The sequence below is a fragment of the Echinops telfairi genome, unplaced genomic scaffold (assembly GCF_000313985.2).
Source record: "Echinops telfairi isolate 266 unplaced genomic scaffold, ASM31398v2 ScPeMD7_7421;HRSCAF=8459, whole genome shotgun sequence".
NCBI lineage: Eukaryota > Metazoa > Chordata > Mammalia > Afrosoricida > Tenrecidae > Echinops > Echinops telfairi.
In genome coordinates this window covers 12,093,104-12,112,648 of record NW_022111321.1, presented here as the reverse complement: position 1 = coordinate 12,112,648, position 19,545 = coordinate 12,093,104, and the positions used below count along the sequence as shown (strand labels likewise).

General features: G+C 42.9%; 1 protein-coding gene across 1 annotated transcript; it reads left to right on the top strand.

Moving 5' to 3' along the window:
- The first annotated feature begins 7,928 nt into the window (after positions 1-7,928).
- On the top strand, positions 7,929-16,892 carry LOC101656920 (interstitial collagenase). The gene is made up of 10 exons (XM_004709005.2): positions 7,929-8,065; positions 8,515-8,759; positions 9,046-9,194; positions 9,433-9,558; positions 10,423-10,578; positions 10,721-10,838; positions 12,725-12,858; positions 15,267-15,429; positions 15,974-16,077; positions 16,277-16,892. The coding sequence occupies exons 1-10, from the start codon at positions 7,955-7,957 to the stop codon at positions 16,384-16,386; spliced, it is 1,416 nt and encodes a 471-aa protein (XP_004709062.1). The 5' UTR covers positions 7,929-7,954; the 3' UTR covers positions 16,387-16,892.
- Positions 16,893-19,545: the final 2,653 nt, after the last annotated feature.

Below are 19,545 nucleotides of genomic sequence, written 5' to 3'. Positions count from 1 at the left end.
AAAGCTCCGTGAAGCCCAGTTCTGCTCTGACCCTCGTGGGATCAACCTGGGTTGGAATCAACTTGACAGCAACTGGCTCATACGGGTATCGCACAGTACGCAAATCACAGAAAATAAATGTGCCGTGCTTCATTTAAAATCTTTCCCCACAAAAGTTCTTCCAATAATATTTTCATTTCCATCTTCAAGGCTCATGTTGGTGTTAGGGGCCTTTGAGTTGGATCCAACTTACAGTGGCCACAGAAGAAAGCACGGCCCCGTTCCCACCACTGCGATGTTTGAATCCACTGCTGCAGTCCTGTCCATACATCTTTCAAAAAGAGTTCTACTGACGCATAATTCACATACTTTACAATTCAGTGGTTGGAATGTATTCTTTAAGGTTGTGCCATCATCACCACAGTCAATTTTAGAACAATTGTTCATTTTGTACTCATTCTTATCAGCTCTGACTCCCCCCTCCACCCGCCCCAGCCCTAAGAAACTATTATTCTATTCACTGTCTCTATAGATTTACTTATCTTGGATTTCATACAAAGGAAAACTTACCAAAAAAATTCTGCCCAACAGTGATAACAAAATAAAACAGAAAAATCTCAATCCAAAAAAAAAGCAGAAAATAATAATAACTAGTACAGGTTAGAAATGGGTAAAAAGGCAAAACAAATGATAAGATGTTAAAATTTAACCTAACTATATCTGCATTAATTCAGATTCTGATAGATTCTGCTTGAGGGCAAGGCGATTCAATCCTTGTCAATGGTCTAATGGAATTCAATGGAGACTTAATCCCCATCAGGACTCCTCAAATGGATTTTGGGCTTTTATTGTCATCCATAGCCTTCTGCAAACCAGGTGCTCAGCATTTAAGCTCTAATATAATTCCCTCCTCTGATCTTGTTTGATTAGTGTAATCATCTGATTGAAAGTCTTCCTCTCGTTTGCTGACCCTCTACCACAAGGTGCTTTTCCAGGAACAGAGCTCTGCTGATCACCTCTCTAAAGTAGGAGGCACACAGTCTCCTTAGTCTCACTTCGAAAGGAGTATCTGGTTGTGCATCTTCCAAGATGGTTTTGTTTGTTCTTCTGGCAGTCCATGGTGCTTTCACAATGATGAGCCAGCACCATGACGCCAACACTGGTTTCCTTCATTCATTGTTCATCGTTCATATGAGGTCCTTGGAAATAGCATCGCTTGGGTCATGTGGTCCTCAAAGTGACATCTTTGTTCTTTAACATTTAAAGTGTATTGGTACGCAGGGCAGCAAAGATAAGAGAGGAAGGGCCTCGACAAGATGGATGGACACAGTGGCTGCCACTATAGGCCCAGGCATAGGAACAATTGTGAGGACAGTGCTGGACTGGGCCATGATTCCTTCGGCTGGGCAGAGGATGACGATAGGTCAGAACAGACCCAGTGGCACCTGGCTTCACCGATAGACAATTCACCACCGAGGAAAATAGAATTAAATTAGGACAACTGTTTCTAGTAGCACCATACAAATAAGTACTACTTAATGCAATTTTCAATATAGTGTGTGCTCAGCAAATATTAGCAAACAAATGGAAATATTTAGCAGCATTGAGTAGGGAAAGATGGGGCAGGTCAGATAAATTTAAAATCACTAGGGTGATTTTAAAATAATTAGGCATGCGGTCAAGGCAAACAGAGTTTAATTAAGCTTGGACAGATATAGCAAGATAAAGAGAAAATGTTCCCATGCATATTCTTAGGGGTGTGAGGGGGGGGCAATCAGATATTTTGTCTACTTAATGGCCCATTCAAGAAATATAGGACAGAAAAGGAAAGAAAGAATAGCTGACATTCACAAGTTATAAAATTAAAAGGCTGAATTTTAAAGCATAAAAGGAATATCAAAGTTCCAAGAGTGAGTGGAATATGGAAAAAGCAGATCCAAAGCCTTCAACAGACCCTCCAGGCTGAAATAAGCGAGAAAACCATGACAATAATCTACCAACTAGGAAATTAGCAGGAACTTAGCTCATGCATGCCCCCACTTCTCCCAGGAGATAAAGAAGAGAGGGATACTTTCCACAACAGTACTTCTAAAAATAAGGTGGGAAAGAAGAATCCACCTAAGTACATTCCCTAAGTATCGATTTCATTGTCGCGTGAGGTAGTTAGTTTACTGTGCCATCCTAGCCGATAAACACATGTGGGATTAATTGAAGGGCAGAGGGATAAGTGGCTCGGCGAGCCTCCCCTTTCTTGTCTCTTGCTCTTTGATCATCGAACCAGTGTGTGGCTGTCTTGCTTGTTCTTTGCCTCAATTTGCAAGCTACACTACCTGTGGGACACCTAACCCATGGACTGTGTCGCTGTCATATGAGCTTCCTTCAAGACCTGCTTCGCCACACCATTGGAATTTACATCTCTTGAGCTGGGGACTGTCGGACCCTGTCATCTGGCTGACTGTTGGTGACCTGCCTTGCTGTTTGCTGTCTGTGCCCATATAACCTGAATTGCTCTACAGAGGACTACCCGGTGTCCCTCAAGACTTGAAGGACTGCCAGTGTCTCACAACTGTTTCATGGGGGTGAGGTGCACTGAGCCATTTGTACTGCTTTATAATTTAACTAACTGTCTATTTCTTATGTTATCTATCTATCTGTGTAAATATATATATAATATATATTAGCATTCTGATTTTGTTTCTCTAGAGAATGCTGTCTAACACATTGTGTGAAGAAAAAAAATTAAAAATTTACCAATTATTGAAAACTCTGCTAACTCCAGGCCCTTCTAGGATTTGGGTAGGATTTTAGATTTTAATGTTTTCTTTTTCTTTCTCCACTAAGTCACATACTAATATAGCCCAGACTTTCATATTATAACTGGACTTCTATTATGAATACATGGCTGAACACTTGAAGAGTCAGGACCATGTGAATCTTTGAAGCTTGTTGCTTAACCAAATCTGCATTTTAAAGTTTTTGCTATTTTAGGAAGAAATTTAATGAGAAGATGTTTTGAATAACCAGCTTCTGATCCACATTGACATCCCGGAAACATTGTGAAACTTTTGGATTATGTCGGGCAATGCCCCTGGGCTAGGACCAGGAAGAAATGTTACTCTTGGCTCCCTCTGATTTTTCTCCCCAAACACATACCCCATCCCTATAAAAGTGTGAGCCTGAACCTACAGGAAACTTCTCTGCCTAGTTTCCCCTGGAAAATCAGAGGAATCGGTAGTTTTGAATTGGTGGTTTTTAAACGAGGTTCCATGGAGCCCCCAAGGCTCACAGATCTTGAGAACTTTGCTGATGAAGGGAGGGATGATGCCGGAGAGACACTTCATCCCCATTTCTTACTCCCTGTAGAACACTTCTTTTTTCTTCTGGATTAAAAGTTGGTTTTCCAAACAGGATCTTATTTAATCAAAGTATTCAATTGCTTACAAAAATTGAAACAAAACCAACACCAAACCCCAAATCATTGAGTGGATTCCAACTCATAACTCAAAGGACAGAGTAGAACTGTCCTATCAGCTTTCCAAGGCTGGAATTGGCTTAAAAGTGATGAGTTTGATATTTGTTTTAATATGTACAGAAGAAGACTGCTACATTTTTCTCCGGTTAGTCCAAACTGCTAAACTCTCGATAGGCAGCTGAGCACTTCAACCACTGCAGCAGCAGGACTCCCTAACACAAAGTTAGCAACCACTAAACAGAATTACACATAGACTTTCCCCACACAGAAAACTTTAGGAGTCTCTACCAGAATGATTTCTTGTGTAAAAAAAAGAATTTTTTTGCCCAATCCCTAGATGGTCACAATACTTTCTCAGATCCCTGAGGTGCTAGACGTCACACTCTTCACACTAACAGATCCTCTCATTGTGAGGCTGGATCTGCCACACCTGGACTTTAAAGAGCTGTCTATATTTGATCTTTAGTATAGAAAGCTCCTTCTGTGAGTCTTCTTGTCTGTGCTGCAGTCAATTCAGTTTGCTAATAACCTTTGGACCCTGTCACAGCCTCCAGCTGCTGTCAGTCCGTGAGAAGGCTTGTGTTTTCGTGAGGGCTTCTTCCGATCCATCTAGTCCTCTCTCTCTCATATATGACCTCACTCGCAGAGTATCAAAGAAGGAGAGCATGTCCTCTAATAGGACATTAATTGTTTATTGAATCATAACATGACTGGAACAGAGCAGCACTAAGCGGAAGAGCAAGGAGCACTGGTGACGAAGTGGGTACGCATTGAACGGACAACCCCTGGTTGAAACCCATCAGCTGATCTCCCTGGGTGGGGGTAGGAGGAGGGGGCAGAAGAGGTTGTCTGATCTTGTAAAGATTTAAAGTTTGTAGAAACCTAAAGGGGCAATTCTACCTTGTCTTACAGGCTCATTGCCATCAATGACATGGACGTGGATTTTTGCAGTAAAAATGCAAGACAATCCTTCAGTGAAGCAGAGAGAGGGATCTATATACATCTGGAATATATGAAAAGAAGGGGGTTAATGGTGGGTTGTAAACAAGATCCGCTTCAGGTTGAAATTCTTTGAAACGGCCGCCACTTGAACAGGAAGGAGCTAGTCACCATGTTGGTGAGCAGCGCAGGTGACAAGGCTTGACATGATTATAGTCATGAAAGCCTTGTTTTATGGGAACAAACTGGTTGCCTCTTTATACCAATAAACAAATGGCTTACATCCTGATCTTTTGCTTCTTGGAAAAGATGTATGTTCATCGTGCCATTCTTCTGACACAATTGCCTCAAGTCTGAAATGGTTTCATTTACATGCCTCCTTTTTGATCAAGCCTCCACTAGGGGTGCTAATTACCCACAAATGAGATGCAACCATTGGGTTTTCCTGAGGAGCTTTGGTTAATTAAAACAACAGCAACGTACCTACCAAACGAATAGACCTCAGCTTCATGGTGAGTAGATGTATGGGCACTCTCTTAATTTGAGGAGCCTTTCTGAGGATGGGATGATAGAGATAAGGATGAAGCACCCAAGAACACAAGGGAGGTGATTAAACAACCGTATAGTTGGGAAAACCAGCAGATTTCGATGTGGTGGCTCAACTGGTTTGAAAGTACAGCATTTAATGGACAAAATGCATTGAAATAAAGAAAAACAATGTTTAATGATTGCTGTTGTTAGGTGTCATGGACTGGTTCCAAGTCATACTGCCCTAATGTTCATCAGAGAAAACCCTACCCTGTCCTGTCCCATGGGCGCCATCGGAGGTGTCCTCGAAGCCATTATTGCAGGCACTGAATCAGTTCATCTCATTGAGGGGCTCCTCTTTTACCCTGGCCCTCTACATCTTATAATTTACAACAAGAGAAACAAAAAAGATGATAAAGACTTCAAAATGAAGTCGCAATTTTTCCATCATCTACTCTAAGAGGAAACCCAATTAACATATAAGATCAGTTACAGAAAGCATAGGGTCATTAAAGTGAGATATACACTGGAAGTGACTTACATGGAGTATAACATTCACGCTATTTTCAGGTATTTGGACACAACAATCCAGTGTTATTAAGGCACAGGTATGTCTTCTTGGGCCGCAGTCAGAAGGTCACCTTCAAGCCATAATTGAAACAATGACTGAGAAAGACTATTGAGTTTTAATATGGTTACATTAGCTGGTGAAGGGAGTTCAGTTAAAATATACCCTTGAGTCCAGCTTAAGCTCAGAGTGCTTCTTTCATTCCAGCCAGCACCAAAGACTGATTTCACATAGCCAAACAGTGCTGCCGGGGCTACTCAATAGATACTGAGCATCATCGCCAGTTAGTGGTGAGCCAATCAATAGCTCATAAGATCATAAGGAATACACATTCAGAAATTGTAAGCCAGCCAATCGGTCTGGTGATGCCTATCTTATTCATAGGGGTGTGATCAGATTTATATCAGCAACACAGATTGACAGGCTAGGAAACCTCATGGGGCATTTTACTCTGTCCTGTAGGGTCACTGTGAGTTGGAATCAAATAGATGACAAAAGTTTTTTGTTTTGTTTTTTAACTGGGGGCTCATACAATTCTTATCACAATCCATCCATTGTGTCAAGCACATTTGTACATCTGTTGCCATATAATTTTCAAAACATTTTCTTTCTACTTGAGCCCTTGGTATCAGCTTCTCACTTTCCCCTCTCTCCCTCACCCTCCCTCCCTCATGAACCCTTGATAATTTATAAATTATTATTATTTTTTCATGTCTTACACTGACTGATGTCTCTCTTCACCCACTTTTCTGTTGTCCATCCCCCTGGGAGGGGGTTATATGTAGATCATTGTGATTGGTTCCCCATCTCTCCCCCCACCCTCCCCTTCTCCTCCTGGTATGGCTACTTTCAATATTGGTCCTGAGGGCTCTATCTATCCTGGATTCCCTGTGTTTCCAGCTCTTATCTGTACCGGTGTACATGCTCTGGTCTGGCCAGATTTGTAAGGTAGAATTGGGGTCATGATGGGGGTGGGGTTGGCGGAGGAAGCATTAAAGAACTAGAGGAAAGTTGTATGTTTCCTCAATGCTATACTGCACCCTGACTGGCGACCAGAAAAGGTATTCTTGACAGAAGCAGACAGACATCTCTTCTCCCGCAGAGCAGCTGGTGCTGTTGAACCACCCACTGTTCAGTTAGAAGCAGAACACCCATCCACCACCACACCTGGGCACCTCATTCAACATGTACTGAACCATTATTACTACACAGGATGCTGTTGTTGTGAAGAAACTAGAAATCAGTAAGGAGAGAAAAGTCCTAAGAAACAAATTCTTCCACAATAGAAAGAATGGGAGATACTGTACAGTGTATGGTTTGGTTTTCCCTTAATAATTAAAGCACTGAAGGTGGTAGATAGAAATCTTTTGAAAGGATGAATGGAGATATTAAAGTCACCTACCTCCATGGGCAGGGGGAGGGGCGCGGGGGAAGGAATTGTCTACTTGGTGGAGGTATGCGCAAGACTGATTAAAAATAAGAACTGAATTCTAACCAGCTGTGGCTTTGCCTTGCTCACTCTGAAGGGGCTCAGAGAAGGGCTCTAACTTATCGTTCGATCTGCTAGGACAGGACAGGGAGTTATCTTGTTCTCCACCAGTGCATCAGGGGGCTTCGCAGTCACACCTTCACATCCTCTACACTCATGAATGAAGATGAAGGGAAGCAGCCAGGCTGTTATTGAAACAGGGTCCCGGGTGGCATAGTGGATTTAACATTCAACTGCCCACTGAAAGGTTGGTAGTTTGGATCCACCAGCTGGTCAGTGGGAGAAAGGTGAAGCATTCTCCTTCCCTAAAGATGTATTGTGTCAGAAACTGCACCGGTGGGTGTGCATTTCTGCAGCTCGGCAGCATGGAAGTGTTTCATTTTTTTGGTTTCTTGGGAAGCTTAACAAAGTCAGGAGGGAAACCCAGATAACACAGGGGAGTCCCTGACTAGGGCAGGCTGAGCAGCTGAGCTTCCGTCACTACAGGTGTGGAACAACACCCACAGGCCACATTGTTGGGCGACCTTTGGCCCCAAAAGCCCGGGAGGTATTAAATCCAGGAGTACAGCACCCCAGCAGTGGGAAGTCGCAGAGTGGTCGTTTCTAGAGATTATAATGTGTTTCAGTGATTTCTTTAGATAGCAGAGACCTTGCTCAAATAGAGTAGACATGAACCAGAGAAAAGAACTATTGCATAGTGCCCTGTGTCTTCTTCGAACACATCCTGTCGGGTATTAATCATGAGATTGCAACACCAAACCAACGGAACTAATCTGCTGGAGTCACCATTTCTGAGTATTGCTCAGGCTGTTTATTGCTGATCAGAGGATGTTATGCAATATGAGTCAGTTAGCCTTCGGCTTGTTGGATGTGCGAGGCCACTATATAAAGACAGAGCTGCCAGGCTGCGGTACTGGGCCAGCAGACAGGTAGGCAGCTTTGAGCACATCCTGCACCTAGAAAGAAGCCCAAGGCCAGCATGCCCAGCCTGCTCCTGCCCCTGCTCCTGCCCCTGCTGCTATGCCCGGCAGGCTCTCGTGGCTTCCCGACCCCGCCAGAAACACCGGAGCAAGATGTGGAGACGGTCCAGGTAAATACTGAATTTCACATGCCTTTTCTCACAGTAGTAAAAGATTTCATTTTGTTTGACAAAAATGACATGGGTTTTTCCATAGCAGTAAAAGGAATTTAGTAAGAGTGTACATATCCTCTAAGAGAACCCCTTTTACCTGTTTGTTCAGAAGTAATAGCTTCCTCAGAAATATATGTAGCCAAGCGTAAACCTTTCGTTTTCAGGGTGAGGGGAGAGGAACCGCATGCTGATCTGCCTCTATCCACTGTAATTCCCACTGCACTGTCACCTAGTGGTCGAGAGAGCGCTACTCTACGTCCACATTTTTCACCCATCAGAAGGCTTGTGAAACCAAAATAGAAACTTTAAAAGTAGTTCTCTGCTTTAGCTAAGACTTCATGCTGTCAATGTTTTCCCCATGGGAAAGATTTCCCATCCAGTGTTTCAATACTTTAATCTTTTCCCAGAAATACCTGGAAAACTACTATAATCTGAAGACTGATGGGGACCAAATTGCAAAGCAGAAAAACAAGAGCCCAGTGGTTGAAAAGCTGAAGCAAATGCAGGAATTCTTTGGGCTGAAAGTGACCGGGAAGCCCGATGCTGACACCCTGAAGGTGATGAAGCAGCCCAGATGCGGCGTGCCCGATGTGGCTCGGTTTGTCCTCACTCCTGGGCAACCTCAGTGGGAGAACACAAGCCTGACCTACAGGTAACCAGACAGGGCGGCAAAGGGTCAATGCTACTTCCCACAAAAACGGACTGTCATGGTGTCCGTTCGGACTCTATACGAGAGGAGAACGGGTCTCGGAGTAGGTGGGTTTCAGAAACCGTGCGTTTTAACAAGAGCCGACAATCTCACCTTTCTCCTGAGTAGCGGGTGTGCTCCCGCCACTGCCTTTGGGGTTATCAGGCCAAAGGGCAACTCCGGCCACCATGAAAGTTCCCTTTCCTAAGAGTGATAAGCCAGTGAGTGTTCTCCGCCATTTCCTTCGAAGGATTGAAAATTACACACCGGATTTGCCTCGTGCTGTCGTGGACCGTGCGATGGAGAAAGCCTTTCAACTCTGGAGTAATGCCTCCCCGCTGAGGTTCACCAAGCTCTCTGAGGGCCAGGCGGACATAATGATCTCCTTCGTGTGGGGAGGTAAGTCCTCTTGTATCGTGAAAGCATCCCTGCCTTAGTTTCACTTTCCTCCCCGAGCCCCCAGCCCGGCAGCTAGAATGCAGGAGTCAGGCGGAGCGTGGACTCTGGGCTTCAGGAGGCAACTGCACCATGCTCGAGGAAGTCCGGGGCCTTCTAACAAAGCCATGCGCCTCTGGCTGCCTCGCTCTCAACGAGGACCAAGGAGGAGGATGGTTTGCGGAATCCTGCTTGTTTGCAGATCACCGTGACAATTCTCCCTTTGACGGGCCGGGAGGAAACCTTGCTCACGCGTTTCAGCCAGGCCCCAACCTTGGAGGGGATGTCCATTTTGATGAAGATGAACGGTGGACCAACGATTTCAGAGGTGCGTGCCAATTTTGCCTCTGTCTCCTTCCTACACTTCACTATTTCTTTGCGATGCTGGTTGATTTAGCCGAAAGAGCACACGAACAGAGGTACTCATTTTTATATTGTCATTTATACAATAATTGATACATTTTAAAGTGTCAAAAGGTAGTTTATTCTACTAATCATACTTAATTAGCTACAAATATGCCTCTCCTAAATTTTTTTAAAGTGTTGAAAATCATGTATTTATTGTGGAGCACCTTCATAGACTCTTTATATAAAGGCACAGCGAAATTCAACAGTGGTAGCAAGATTATATGGAAATGTAAGGAAAGGGAGCCCTGTCGGTTTTGCAAAGAGGGAAAATAGTAATAGGACTTTATTGCTTCTCTGAAATGAAAGAATGAGGAATGCCACGATCTACTGCTTCCAAGTGGATGATAGCCTTCCTACAGCACTGAACTGCCCCACGGGGTCTCCCAGGCTATGTGATCTTTACCAGGCAAGCTGCCATATCCTTCTCCCACGGAGGAGCTGGTGGATTCGAACCCCTATCTTTTGGTTAGTGGTTAGTGCTTAACCCACCAAACCACCAGTGGTTCATTTGAGAACTAATATGTGGCTTCTAATTAGTGACAAGTTTGACTAATCTGTCAGTTGCAGGAGTTTGCCTTCAATTTTACCACTGTAATCACAGGGAGATTTAACCTGTCTCTATTCGGAAATTCATTCTTTCAAAACTTTTTTTTGTATATACTTCAAAATCTCACTTTGAAGATATGTACATTACTCATTGCAAAGTGTTATTGGTTTTGTTTAAACAGCCCCAAGACTAAATATATTTCAAATAATTGCAAAATGGGTTTGTTGACATTTTCAGACTATAACTTATACCGTGTGGCAGCTCATGAGTTGGGCCATTCCCTTGGACTCGGTCATTCTACTGACATCGGGGCTTTAATGTACCCCAACTACATCTTCAGTGGTGATGTGCAGCTCTCTCAGGATGACATCAATGGCATCCAGGCTATCTATGGTGAGTACAAAGGAAGACGCCATGGAGGAGAGGACATGTCTAATAGGACAGCCTCTAGTTCTATCCTAAGATGCTGACTTTGGCTGTTGATGTTCTTTTCAGGGTCAGCCTAAGCCAACCACATGTCTCTTTATTTCATTAGGATCTTCCCCAAATTCTGAACAGCCAGTAGGCCCCCAAACCCCCCAACCCTGTGATAGTAAGCTTACCTTTGATGCTATAACTACAATTCGAGGAGAAATTATGTTCTTGAAAGACAGGTAAGATATCAGTTATTCTTTGTGTTATGTATGTATTTGTAATAACAACATTCACTACTACGAACTCTATGGGCCACTGCTTCACATATTAGTTGCCTCATATTAGTTTATATTTATCATTATGTGGTATAATTGCTTGCACCTTTACATGATAATTGACCTATAATGACTTTGCTTTTCCACATGAGTGATCTCATTTGATACTCAGAAATATAACATGGAAGTGGAAGAGCAGTTACTATCATCTCACATCGCAGATCTGTAATGTAAGACAGAGTGATTGAATAGAGATTTATTCAGGATACGGAGTCACTGGTAACAGAACAATAACTGATCTTCTGACCTGTAACACAGCACCCTTTTTACCACACCTGTTATGGTGACAAGTATTTAGTATTTAATTTGGAGTTATCCACCCTTTTCACAGTATCATCAAGTTGATGGGACGGAGCCCAAAAGATCAAGCAACACTTTAACTTTTATCCTTTCCATTTTTGCAAAGATAAAAAGCCCTGCCCCACTCCCACCCCCCACCCCCAAAAGATCATGCTACTACCAAGTCTCTGTTACCCCTGGAGACCCAGAGAAGGAAAAGAGGAATTGTTGGGCTAGTCCCCAAGAGTTCTGGTGGGTAGTCCCTATATGGCGCTTCCCTCCTGCTGGGGAGACTCCTAGAGCTCCCTCTGCGTGTTGTGTATGCAAAACAACTCCAGTCCTCACATGATGATATTCCTTTGCTATGTCTGCCCTCCCTGCCATACTGCTTTTCTATTTTTGGGTGTCTAAGATAAGGCTATCTATTGATCAAGCATGGCAGAGCTCCCTGCTGCGAAGTGAGATTTGGGATTTTTTGGGTTAGATTTAAAGGAAAGCTCTCAAGGTAGCAGAACACACCTATTAAAAGAAGCCCACATTTGAGGGACTGCTCCACGGGATGGACCAGATTTGAACAGACTGAAAAGACACTGAGATAATTATAATGTTTCCTTGTCATGAGGACTAAGAAGCCTAGGGATGGTCCCTGAAATGCTGTTTGCTAAAGGGCACAGGGGCAGTCAGAGGCAGGCTGGAATTCAAAGCCGGATTCCTGATGTGCAGGCCAGACTTTCCAGTGTCCCAGTGCCTGCGTCCCAGTCTCTTTGCCCTAGCAGTGCTGGTTTGCTGAGGACCTTCTGGAGTCTGGAAGGCTCTTCTGTCTGTGCTGTGCAGTCTCTATAGATGGTAAATTGTAGAACCTATAGAATATAGAACCCACTAAGTAAACCCCCAGCTGAAGGGTGAGAAAGGGAGGGGATAAAAACTACCATATCCTAGTTTAAAAGCAACCATTGTTTCTTATCAGTAGCCTGACCTTAGAAGCTTCCCTTACTGTCCCTGACCTTTCTTTCTCATCTGTCAGTTGGGAGTTAGTGTTTCTGAAGGATCTTTATGAGGTGAGGCTTGCTGTAAATACAGGACTTGGCACACTGTAAGGGTTCACCAAATGTGGACTATCACTGCTGTAGCAGCCAACTAGTGGTGTGCTCAAGCTGTTTTCTAATTGCTTCCCAAGTCCCAGTGTTCAATTTTAAGATCCAATTACTAAGATTAAAGAGCTGTTGCTAAACAGATCCATTATTTAAAAATTAACTATAGAAACTTATCATTAAATACTTGATAAGATGCACAACTCATCTCTTCCTAATTATTTTATTATGCTTCATCTATGCTCCTGAGGCAGTCGCACAGTGGAACATTAAAGAAAATGCCACAAATCTCAAAGCCAGGACTTTCGTTTAAAGATAGATGGTAAACATTTACCAGGGTGCCAGCAAGAGGAATGCCAGCCAGGGATTGCCAGCATGAGGTTCAAGGTTTTGTGTTTGCATTGTTTTTCCCCAAATCAGGTTCTACATGCGCGTAAACTCCTACTACCCAGAAGTCGAGCTCAACTTCATTTCTGTTTTCTGGCCTCATCTGCCAAACGGACTCCAAGCTGCTTATGAAGCTGCCAGTAGAGATGAAATCCGCTTTTTCAAAGGTAAGCTTTCGGTGCATTTATTCACCGAGCACCTGTGTTACTTTTTCACCAGCCTTTGGGCTGAGATACGAGAGGGTTTTGTGTGTTTTCTCCACACGAACTTTTGAAACGCTGACAGTCTCAGGTAGCAAATCAGGAGGAGTCCGTCACCTTAATTACAAATTAAATCCAGTCTTTTGGAGTCATTTCTTTACTTGAAAATAATTAATGGAGATGTAAATTTTCTGATGTGCGTGTGTATCTGAACTTTTATGAATACTTTCTGTGCAAATGACTTGTGTATGTAAAGCATGTAACCAGTTGACCTTGCAATTGTTTACAACTCATGATAACCTCATGCATGTCAAAGTACAACTGTGTTCCATGGGGTTTTCAATGCCTGCTTTTAAGGAAGTAGATCACAGAACTTCTTTCCAAGTATTTCCAGGTGAACAGAAACCCCCAGGCCTTCTGTTTGTACCATCTCCTGATCCCATGTATTTAAAACTCACACTCTGTTTGTTCCAGTGCTCCAGAATAAAGTTTAGAGAGGCGAGCTGATTCCATAGAGTACGGGACGGAAATTTGGGGTTCATGCAACTTCCCAGTCAGAGCCTATCTCAATAGGAGAGTGTACAGTGTTAAAACATCGGGCTGCGATCACTAAAAGGTCACTAGATAGAGCCCACCAGTTGTTCTCATGGATAAAGATATAGCAGTCAGCTTTCATAAAGATGTGCAGCCCTGGACACCTCTGGGGTAGTCCTATGGGGTAACTAAGTGTGTTTTGGTTTCATCTCATCAAAAAGACTCCTGCATAGCACAATTTGTGATTCTCTACTAACCTCAATGTAGGGGTTCAAATCCTCTAGCGGTGTTGTGAAAGAACACCCTGGTGATCTGCATTTGTACAGATGATAGCCAGGACAGACCGTGGGACACCTCTACAGCACATGAGGTCCCCAGGATTTGTTATGAGAGTTTTATCTTAATATAAAGTACCTTTCGGTGGGTAAGGGAGAGAGCCACATGAGACGTTGCCAGCCTTTCTTCTAAACTATAATCCCCCAAATCAATAGCCTGTCATCCCCAGAAGTCTGTTAGCAATAGAATCTCTAGTGCTACCCTTTTTTGGACAGAATATGAACTTTAACAAGATTTCCAGGCAGTTTGTAAATACATAAAGTATGAGACATAAAGTATGAGACATAAAGTATGAGTCAGTTGAACGGGACAAAGCTCTTTGATGCCAACAGAATGCAACAGGATCCAGTGAAGAGCTTTGAAGACACTGTGCCAAGCACATGCGTTTTTGCTACTAGATGTTTGCACAGTGCACATCCTTGACCAGTAAAAGCAAATGATAGAAAACCAGTTGAAATGGGAAAAGAGCTTTTCAATACAATTTCTATCATAAAATTAAAGCCGTTTCAAACTTTTTCGTGCGATGTATGTAGGTATGTCTGTGAGAGGACAGCAATCCTGGCTTCAGTTGTATGGCCATTTCTAAAACCACTTTTTGCTGTGAAGCCTGTGAAGGTTTAGGACAGACAGGACAGATCATTGGTCCTACATTCAACAATGCATCAATGCCCACACCTTTCGTGTCAACTCATCCACTTGTCCAACTTCTTCCTTGTGTGCCCTGTTTCCATTCCTGCTCTTCCTACCCTGAGAACGTTGCCTTTGGGTAAATGTTGTCCCTTTGGCCTTAAAGTAGATTATCCTAAAATGGGAGTAAATTCAGTTCCAGATCGAAAGGGTAACTCGGGGCCATTGTCTTGAGAATCCCATTAGTACGTTTAGTCTCTTTTATGATTTTGAGTTATTTTTCACATTTTTCCTCCAACTCTATCCAGGATCTTCTAATGTGATTATAAGGCCACTTTAATGTAATGCAGGGTTTGCTGAGTAAAACCCACAACCTGGAACAGAACATAAGTCAGAATATTTGAGATTTATTCTAGTTGGATGCCATGATTTGACCCAGGATTGAAGGTCATTACAGGTTGTGGGTCATTACTACACTGAGCCTCTTGGACTAGGGTTGTTGTGAACTCCCACCCCCTCTCCCAACAGAGAGTCTATCACTGAAGTGGCATGATGGATTCTAGTCTTTTCAGTTTCAGGTTTGGGAAAAAGCTCTCAACCCCATAAACTGGTCATTCTCAATGCCCACTACAAATTAGAATCTAGTGGGAACCTTTCAAATGTATTCTGACTTAATTGGTCATGGGTAGGATACTGACATCAATATATATTTTAAAAAATCCCTCAGAAAATTGTATTGCGTACCCAGGACACTACTTCAACATATGAAACAGAGAACTTGCTAGAAATCTCCTTAACACTGTACCTCCAGTGTTTTTTCTGGCTATTGAAGCTTGGAGCAAATAAATATATCTACATCACCATTTCTCAATCGACAGGTAATAAGTACTGGGCTGTTCAGGGGCAGAATGTTCTACGTGGCTACCCCAAGGACATCTCCACATCCTTTGGCTTCCCCCAAACTGTGAAGAATATCGATGCTGCCGTTTCTGAGGAAGAGACTGGGAAAACGTACTTCTTTGTTGCTGACAAGTACTGGAGGTAAAGACTGGTCACAGGGGAAAAAAGGGTGGGGGTGGTTTCATTGCTCTCTGTACAGAAGACATGTTCTGTGCTTTCTGAAGTGAGCCTCACACTACCAGGGCCAGCTTCCTTTTCTGGGTGTTACAATAGCCATGCCAGCATCCATTTAATCTATTGGTCAATTCGCTTCCGGTGATATCTGTCCTGGGAATCCACAGAAATTGTTAGGCTGAGTTTTTAAAAGGAGATGCAAGAATTGGGGCATTCATCTTCACAGAACTACTTCAGCCAGAAGGAGCTTAACTTTCATAGCATTTCCACTACCTAGGACATGATGTGAGCGTGCTGGAAAGCTAGACCGAAATGTTGGCATTCAGGGGACTTTGTAGATCTGCTAACCCACCCAACAGCCTAACTCACTGCAGGCCCTTTTAGTTTTGAAAATGACCTCTTAACTGAAAAGTTCTTATTCAATTCCTCCTGGAGAATTCCCTATAATGATTCTGATAAGACTACAGGTTTGGCCAAAAGGTTCTGATCTTGCTAATTCTTTCTCGATCAGGTATGATGAATATAAACGATCCATGGATGTTGGTTATCCCAAAATGATAGCTTATGACTTCCCTGGGATTGGGAACAAAGTTGATGCTGTTTTTATGAAAGACGGTAAGAGAATATGCCTGTATTTTCTTCCTTTCATTCCCTCTAGTAGTGATATCATGATTGTTATTTGGCACAACAAGTGTCAAAAACATTGTATTCAGATATGACTTATGACTTTTGATACTGCTAGTTAAAACAAGAAATCAGGTACACAATGTTATTATTATTATTATTTAGTAAATCTCTTTTGTTTACTTTCTAGGATTTTTCTATTTCTTCCATGGAACAAGGCAATACAAATTTGATCCTAAAACAAAACGCGTTTTGGCTATCCTGAAAGTTAATAGCTGGTTCAATTGTGAAAAGAACTGACCAACTCTCATGAACTATGGAATGGAAAATTATATTGTGTGAGCCCCCGGAAGATGTCTTCTTGGAGAGCTGCTCCATATTTGTTTCCCGTATTTCATTCAGCCACAATTCTCACTGGTGCAGAGTTATTAGTATAACTTTATTGGCATTCATTTGATATGTTAGACTTTAATTTTGTATGTATTGATATAAGTTAATTATGTAAATAATTAACAGATTCAGGGAGTTCAGTTTAAGGCGTATAGATTCGTATGACTTAGTGCTGCGGATAGTGAATGTTTTTCCATAGTATGAGACTGTGACAGTAATATTAACCTGTAGGCTCAGGGGTAAACACTTCCTCTCAGAAGAGGGAGAACAGGAAGACAGCAGTCTCCACCAGAGGAAAGACGCTTCTAGAGCAGATGGCCAGTACTTGCTATCATTGTTATGCTCAAGGGGCAGTTAGTGTCGCAGGCATGTTTCTTATATTTGTAATAAAGCTACCCTTGTCTCTTCAAGACGGATCATTTTGTACTTGGACTTTTTTGTTGAAAAAGTCAATAGTGTGTTTTCACTATTGAAATAAATTTTCAATGGAATGAAAAAAATTTCAGGTTATGGATTCTGATACCATTAGGGGGACATATATGTCCTACTAGATGTCAGGTCCTGGGTTCATTCAGATACAGGCAACCGTATTGGCACACACCAAAACCTCACACACTGACAGTAGGATAGCAAATTCACACTGCCCTCCAGGGGTGAAAATGTAGGTGGACATGCTATGTCGCGTAGGTCGCAAATGGGTTAAGTTGCTATTTCCTAATTATAAAGCCACACAGATTAATTTTCAGATCTGAAATGAGGAGAGTGAGGCTACACAAACAGTTTAAACTTTCCTCATTCACAAATAACTTATGTCATATGAAACACGATCAATTGCTGAAGAACTGATTCCAACTTCTGGTGACCTCATGTGGGCTAACGTAGAATGGTGTTCTCTCCTCTTTTCAATGGCTGAGTATTCAGACGGAGATCACCAGACCTTTCCTCAGCGGTGCCTCTGGCAGATCACAACTCCTAATTTGGAGGCTAGCAGGCAAGGGCGTAAACTTTTGTACTACCGCTGACTACCCTTAAATCATATAGAGGGTGAAAAGAATTGTTATTTATTTTCTCTCATAATAAGGATTCCACATCAATTTTAGATAAGCCCAGGGCAGTGTGGCGAGGCTTTCTTGTGAGAGACACTTGAACTTCATCTGAGCACCTGGAACAGCTGCATTTCCCCATACTCCCCATACTCCCCATGCCTCAGAGTTGCACTCTGCGATGTTCCCCTCCCTGATATGATCACTGAAGACAAATGGGTGCATAAGCGAATGTGGTGAAGAAAGCTGATGGTGCCCCAGATATAGCATCTGGGGTCTTAAGGGCTTGAAGATAAGCTGCCATCTAGCTGAGAAGCAACAAAGCCCACATGGAAGAAGCACACCAGCCTGTGTGATCATGGGTTGTCGATGGAATCAGGTACCAGGCAGCAAAGACTCGAAACAAAACAAGCAAACAAACAAACAATCATATCAATGGGAATGAGGGAGAGGGCAGAGTGGAGACCCAAAGCCCATCACTAGTCAATTGGACACCCCCTGTCAGAAGGGCCACAAGGAAGGGATGAGCCAGTCAGGGTACAGTATAGCACCGACAAAACACACAACCTTCCTCTAGTTCTTAAATGCTTCCTCCCCCACCACTATCACCCCAATTCTATCTTACAAATCTGGCTAGACCAGAACATGTACACTGGTACAGATAAGAGCTCACAACACAGGGAATCCAGGACAGATAAACCCCTCAGGACCAATAAGGAGAGCAGCGATACTAGGAGGGTAAGGGTAGGGGCGGGGAGTAAGGGGAAACCGATCACAATAATTGATGTATGACATCCCCCCTCCCAGGAGGACGGACAGCAGAAAAGTGAGTGAAAGGAGATAGTGATCAGTGTAAGACATGAAAATAAAAAAAGAATAATTTATAAATTATCAAGGGCACATGGGGGAGGGAGGAAAAATATTGAGGAGCTGATACCAAGGGCTCAAGTAGAAAGAAAATGTTTTGAAAAAGATAATGACCACATGTGTATGGATGTATCTGACACAATGGACATATGTATGGATTGTGATAAAAGCTGTAAGAGCCCCCAATAAAATAAAAACTCCTTTTAATAAAAGAAGTGACTGTTACCTCATCTAGAAGAAGAAGAAAGAGAGAGACTACTTGTGAAGAGGCTGGAGTTAGATAGAGCTATAAACCACTACTTTCATGTCAATCATCATCAATCTGCTTGAAGTGGATTGATATGACAGACAGAAACAAAGAGTTTTCCTTGAGCAGACTGCACAACAGGTAAGAAAGTTAGCAAGGACTACACTCGATAAACCTTAGATTTTAAAATGATATACGCCTTTTGAAGATGAAATCATGTGTAACATTTGTTCCAGCCCAGGGATCACAATGGTGACTTCCGAGTTCCTGCTGTCCCTTGTCCTGGGCACGTCTGAGTGAGGCTGGCCATGACCTGGCGGGGAAAGGCCAGGACCGCTGAACTGACAGCCTCTGGATCCCGGCCTTTGTCTTCTCTAGCGACCAGGACGTTCCTGCCTCACTTGGTTTGGAAAGGGAGAAAGAGGAGGCTTTGTACTCCCATAAAGAGTTACTGTCTCAGAAACCTACGAGGGTTTCTACCCTGTCCTAGAGGATCGCCACAAGTCACAAACGACTCGATGGAGTTGAGTTTGGTTTGGTTTTATGTGGAAAACATCACCCGTATTCAAGCTATCCTGTACAATATCCCCTATCCTAACTTCCTTTGCTTCGACCAACAGACCAACAGCCAAGAGTCCTATCTGAAAAGGGGCGCTTTGTTTTTTATGAGAAATTAATCCACTTCTCTTTTCTTGCCTTCCCTCAAGTTGTACTCCATTGACGTGGTAGAAGTTGTGGTTAAACAATAAATTCACAGGGACCCAGTGATTCCTTATCTAGAATATGTTAGAAGTCCATTTAGGCCTTCCGAGTAGTCAGAGGTACTGTGGGGGGTCACTTTTTGGAGAATAGAAGCTTACGAGACTTGGGCGTCTGTGAAGCCAAATTAATTCTCTTACTACTACCAATTGC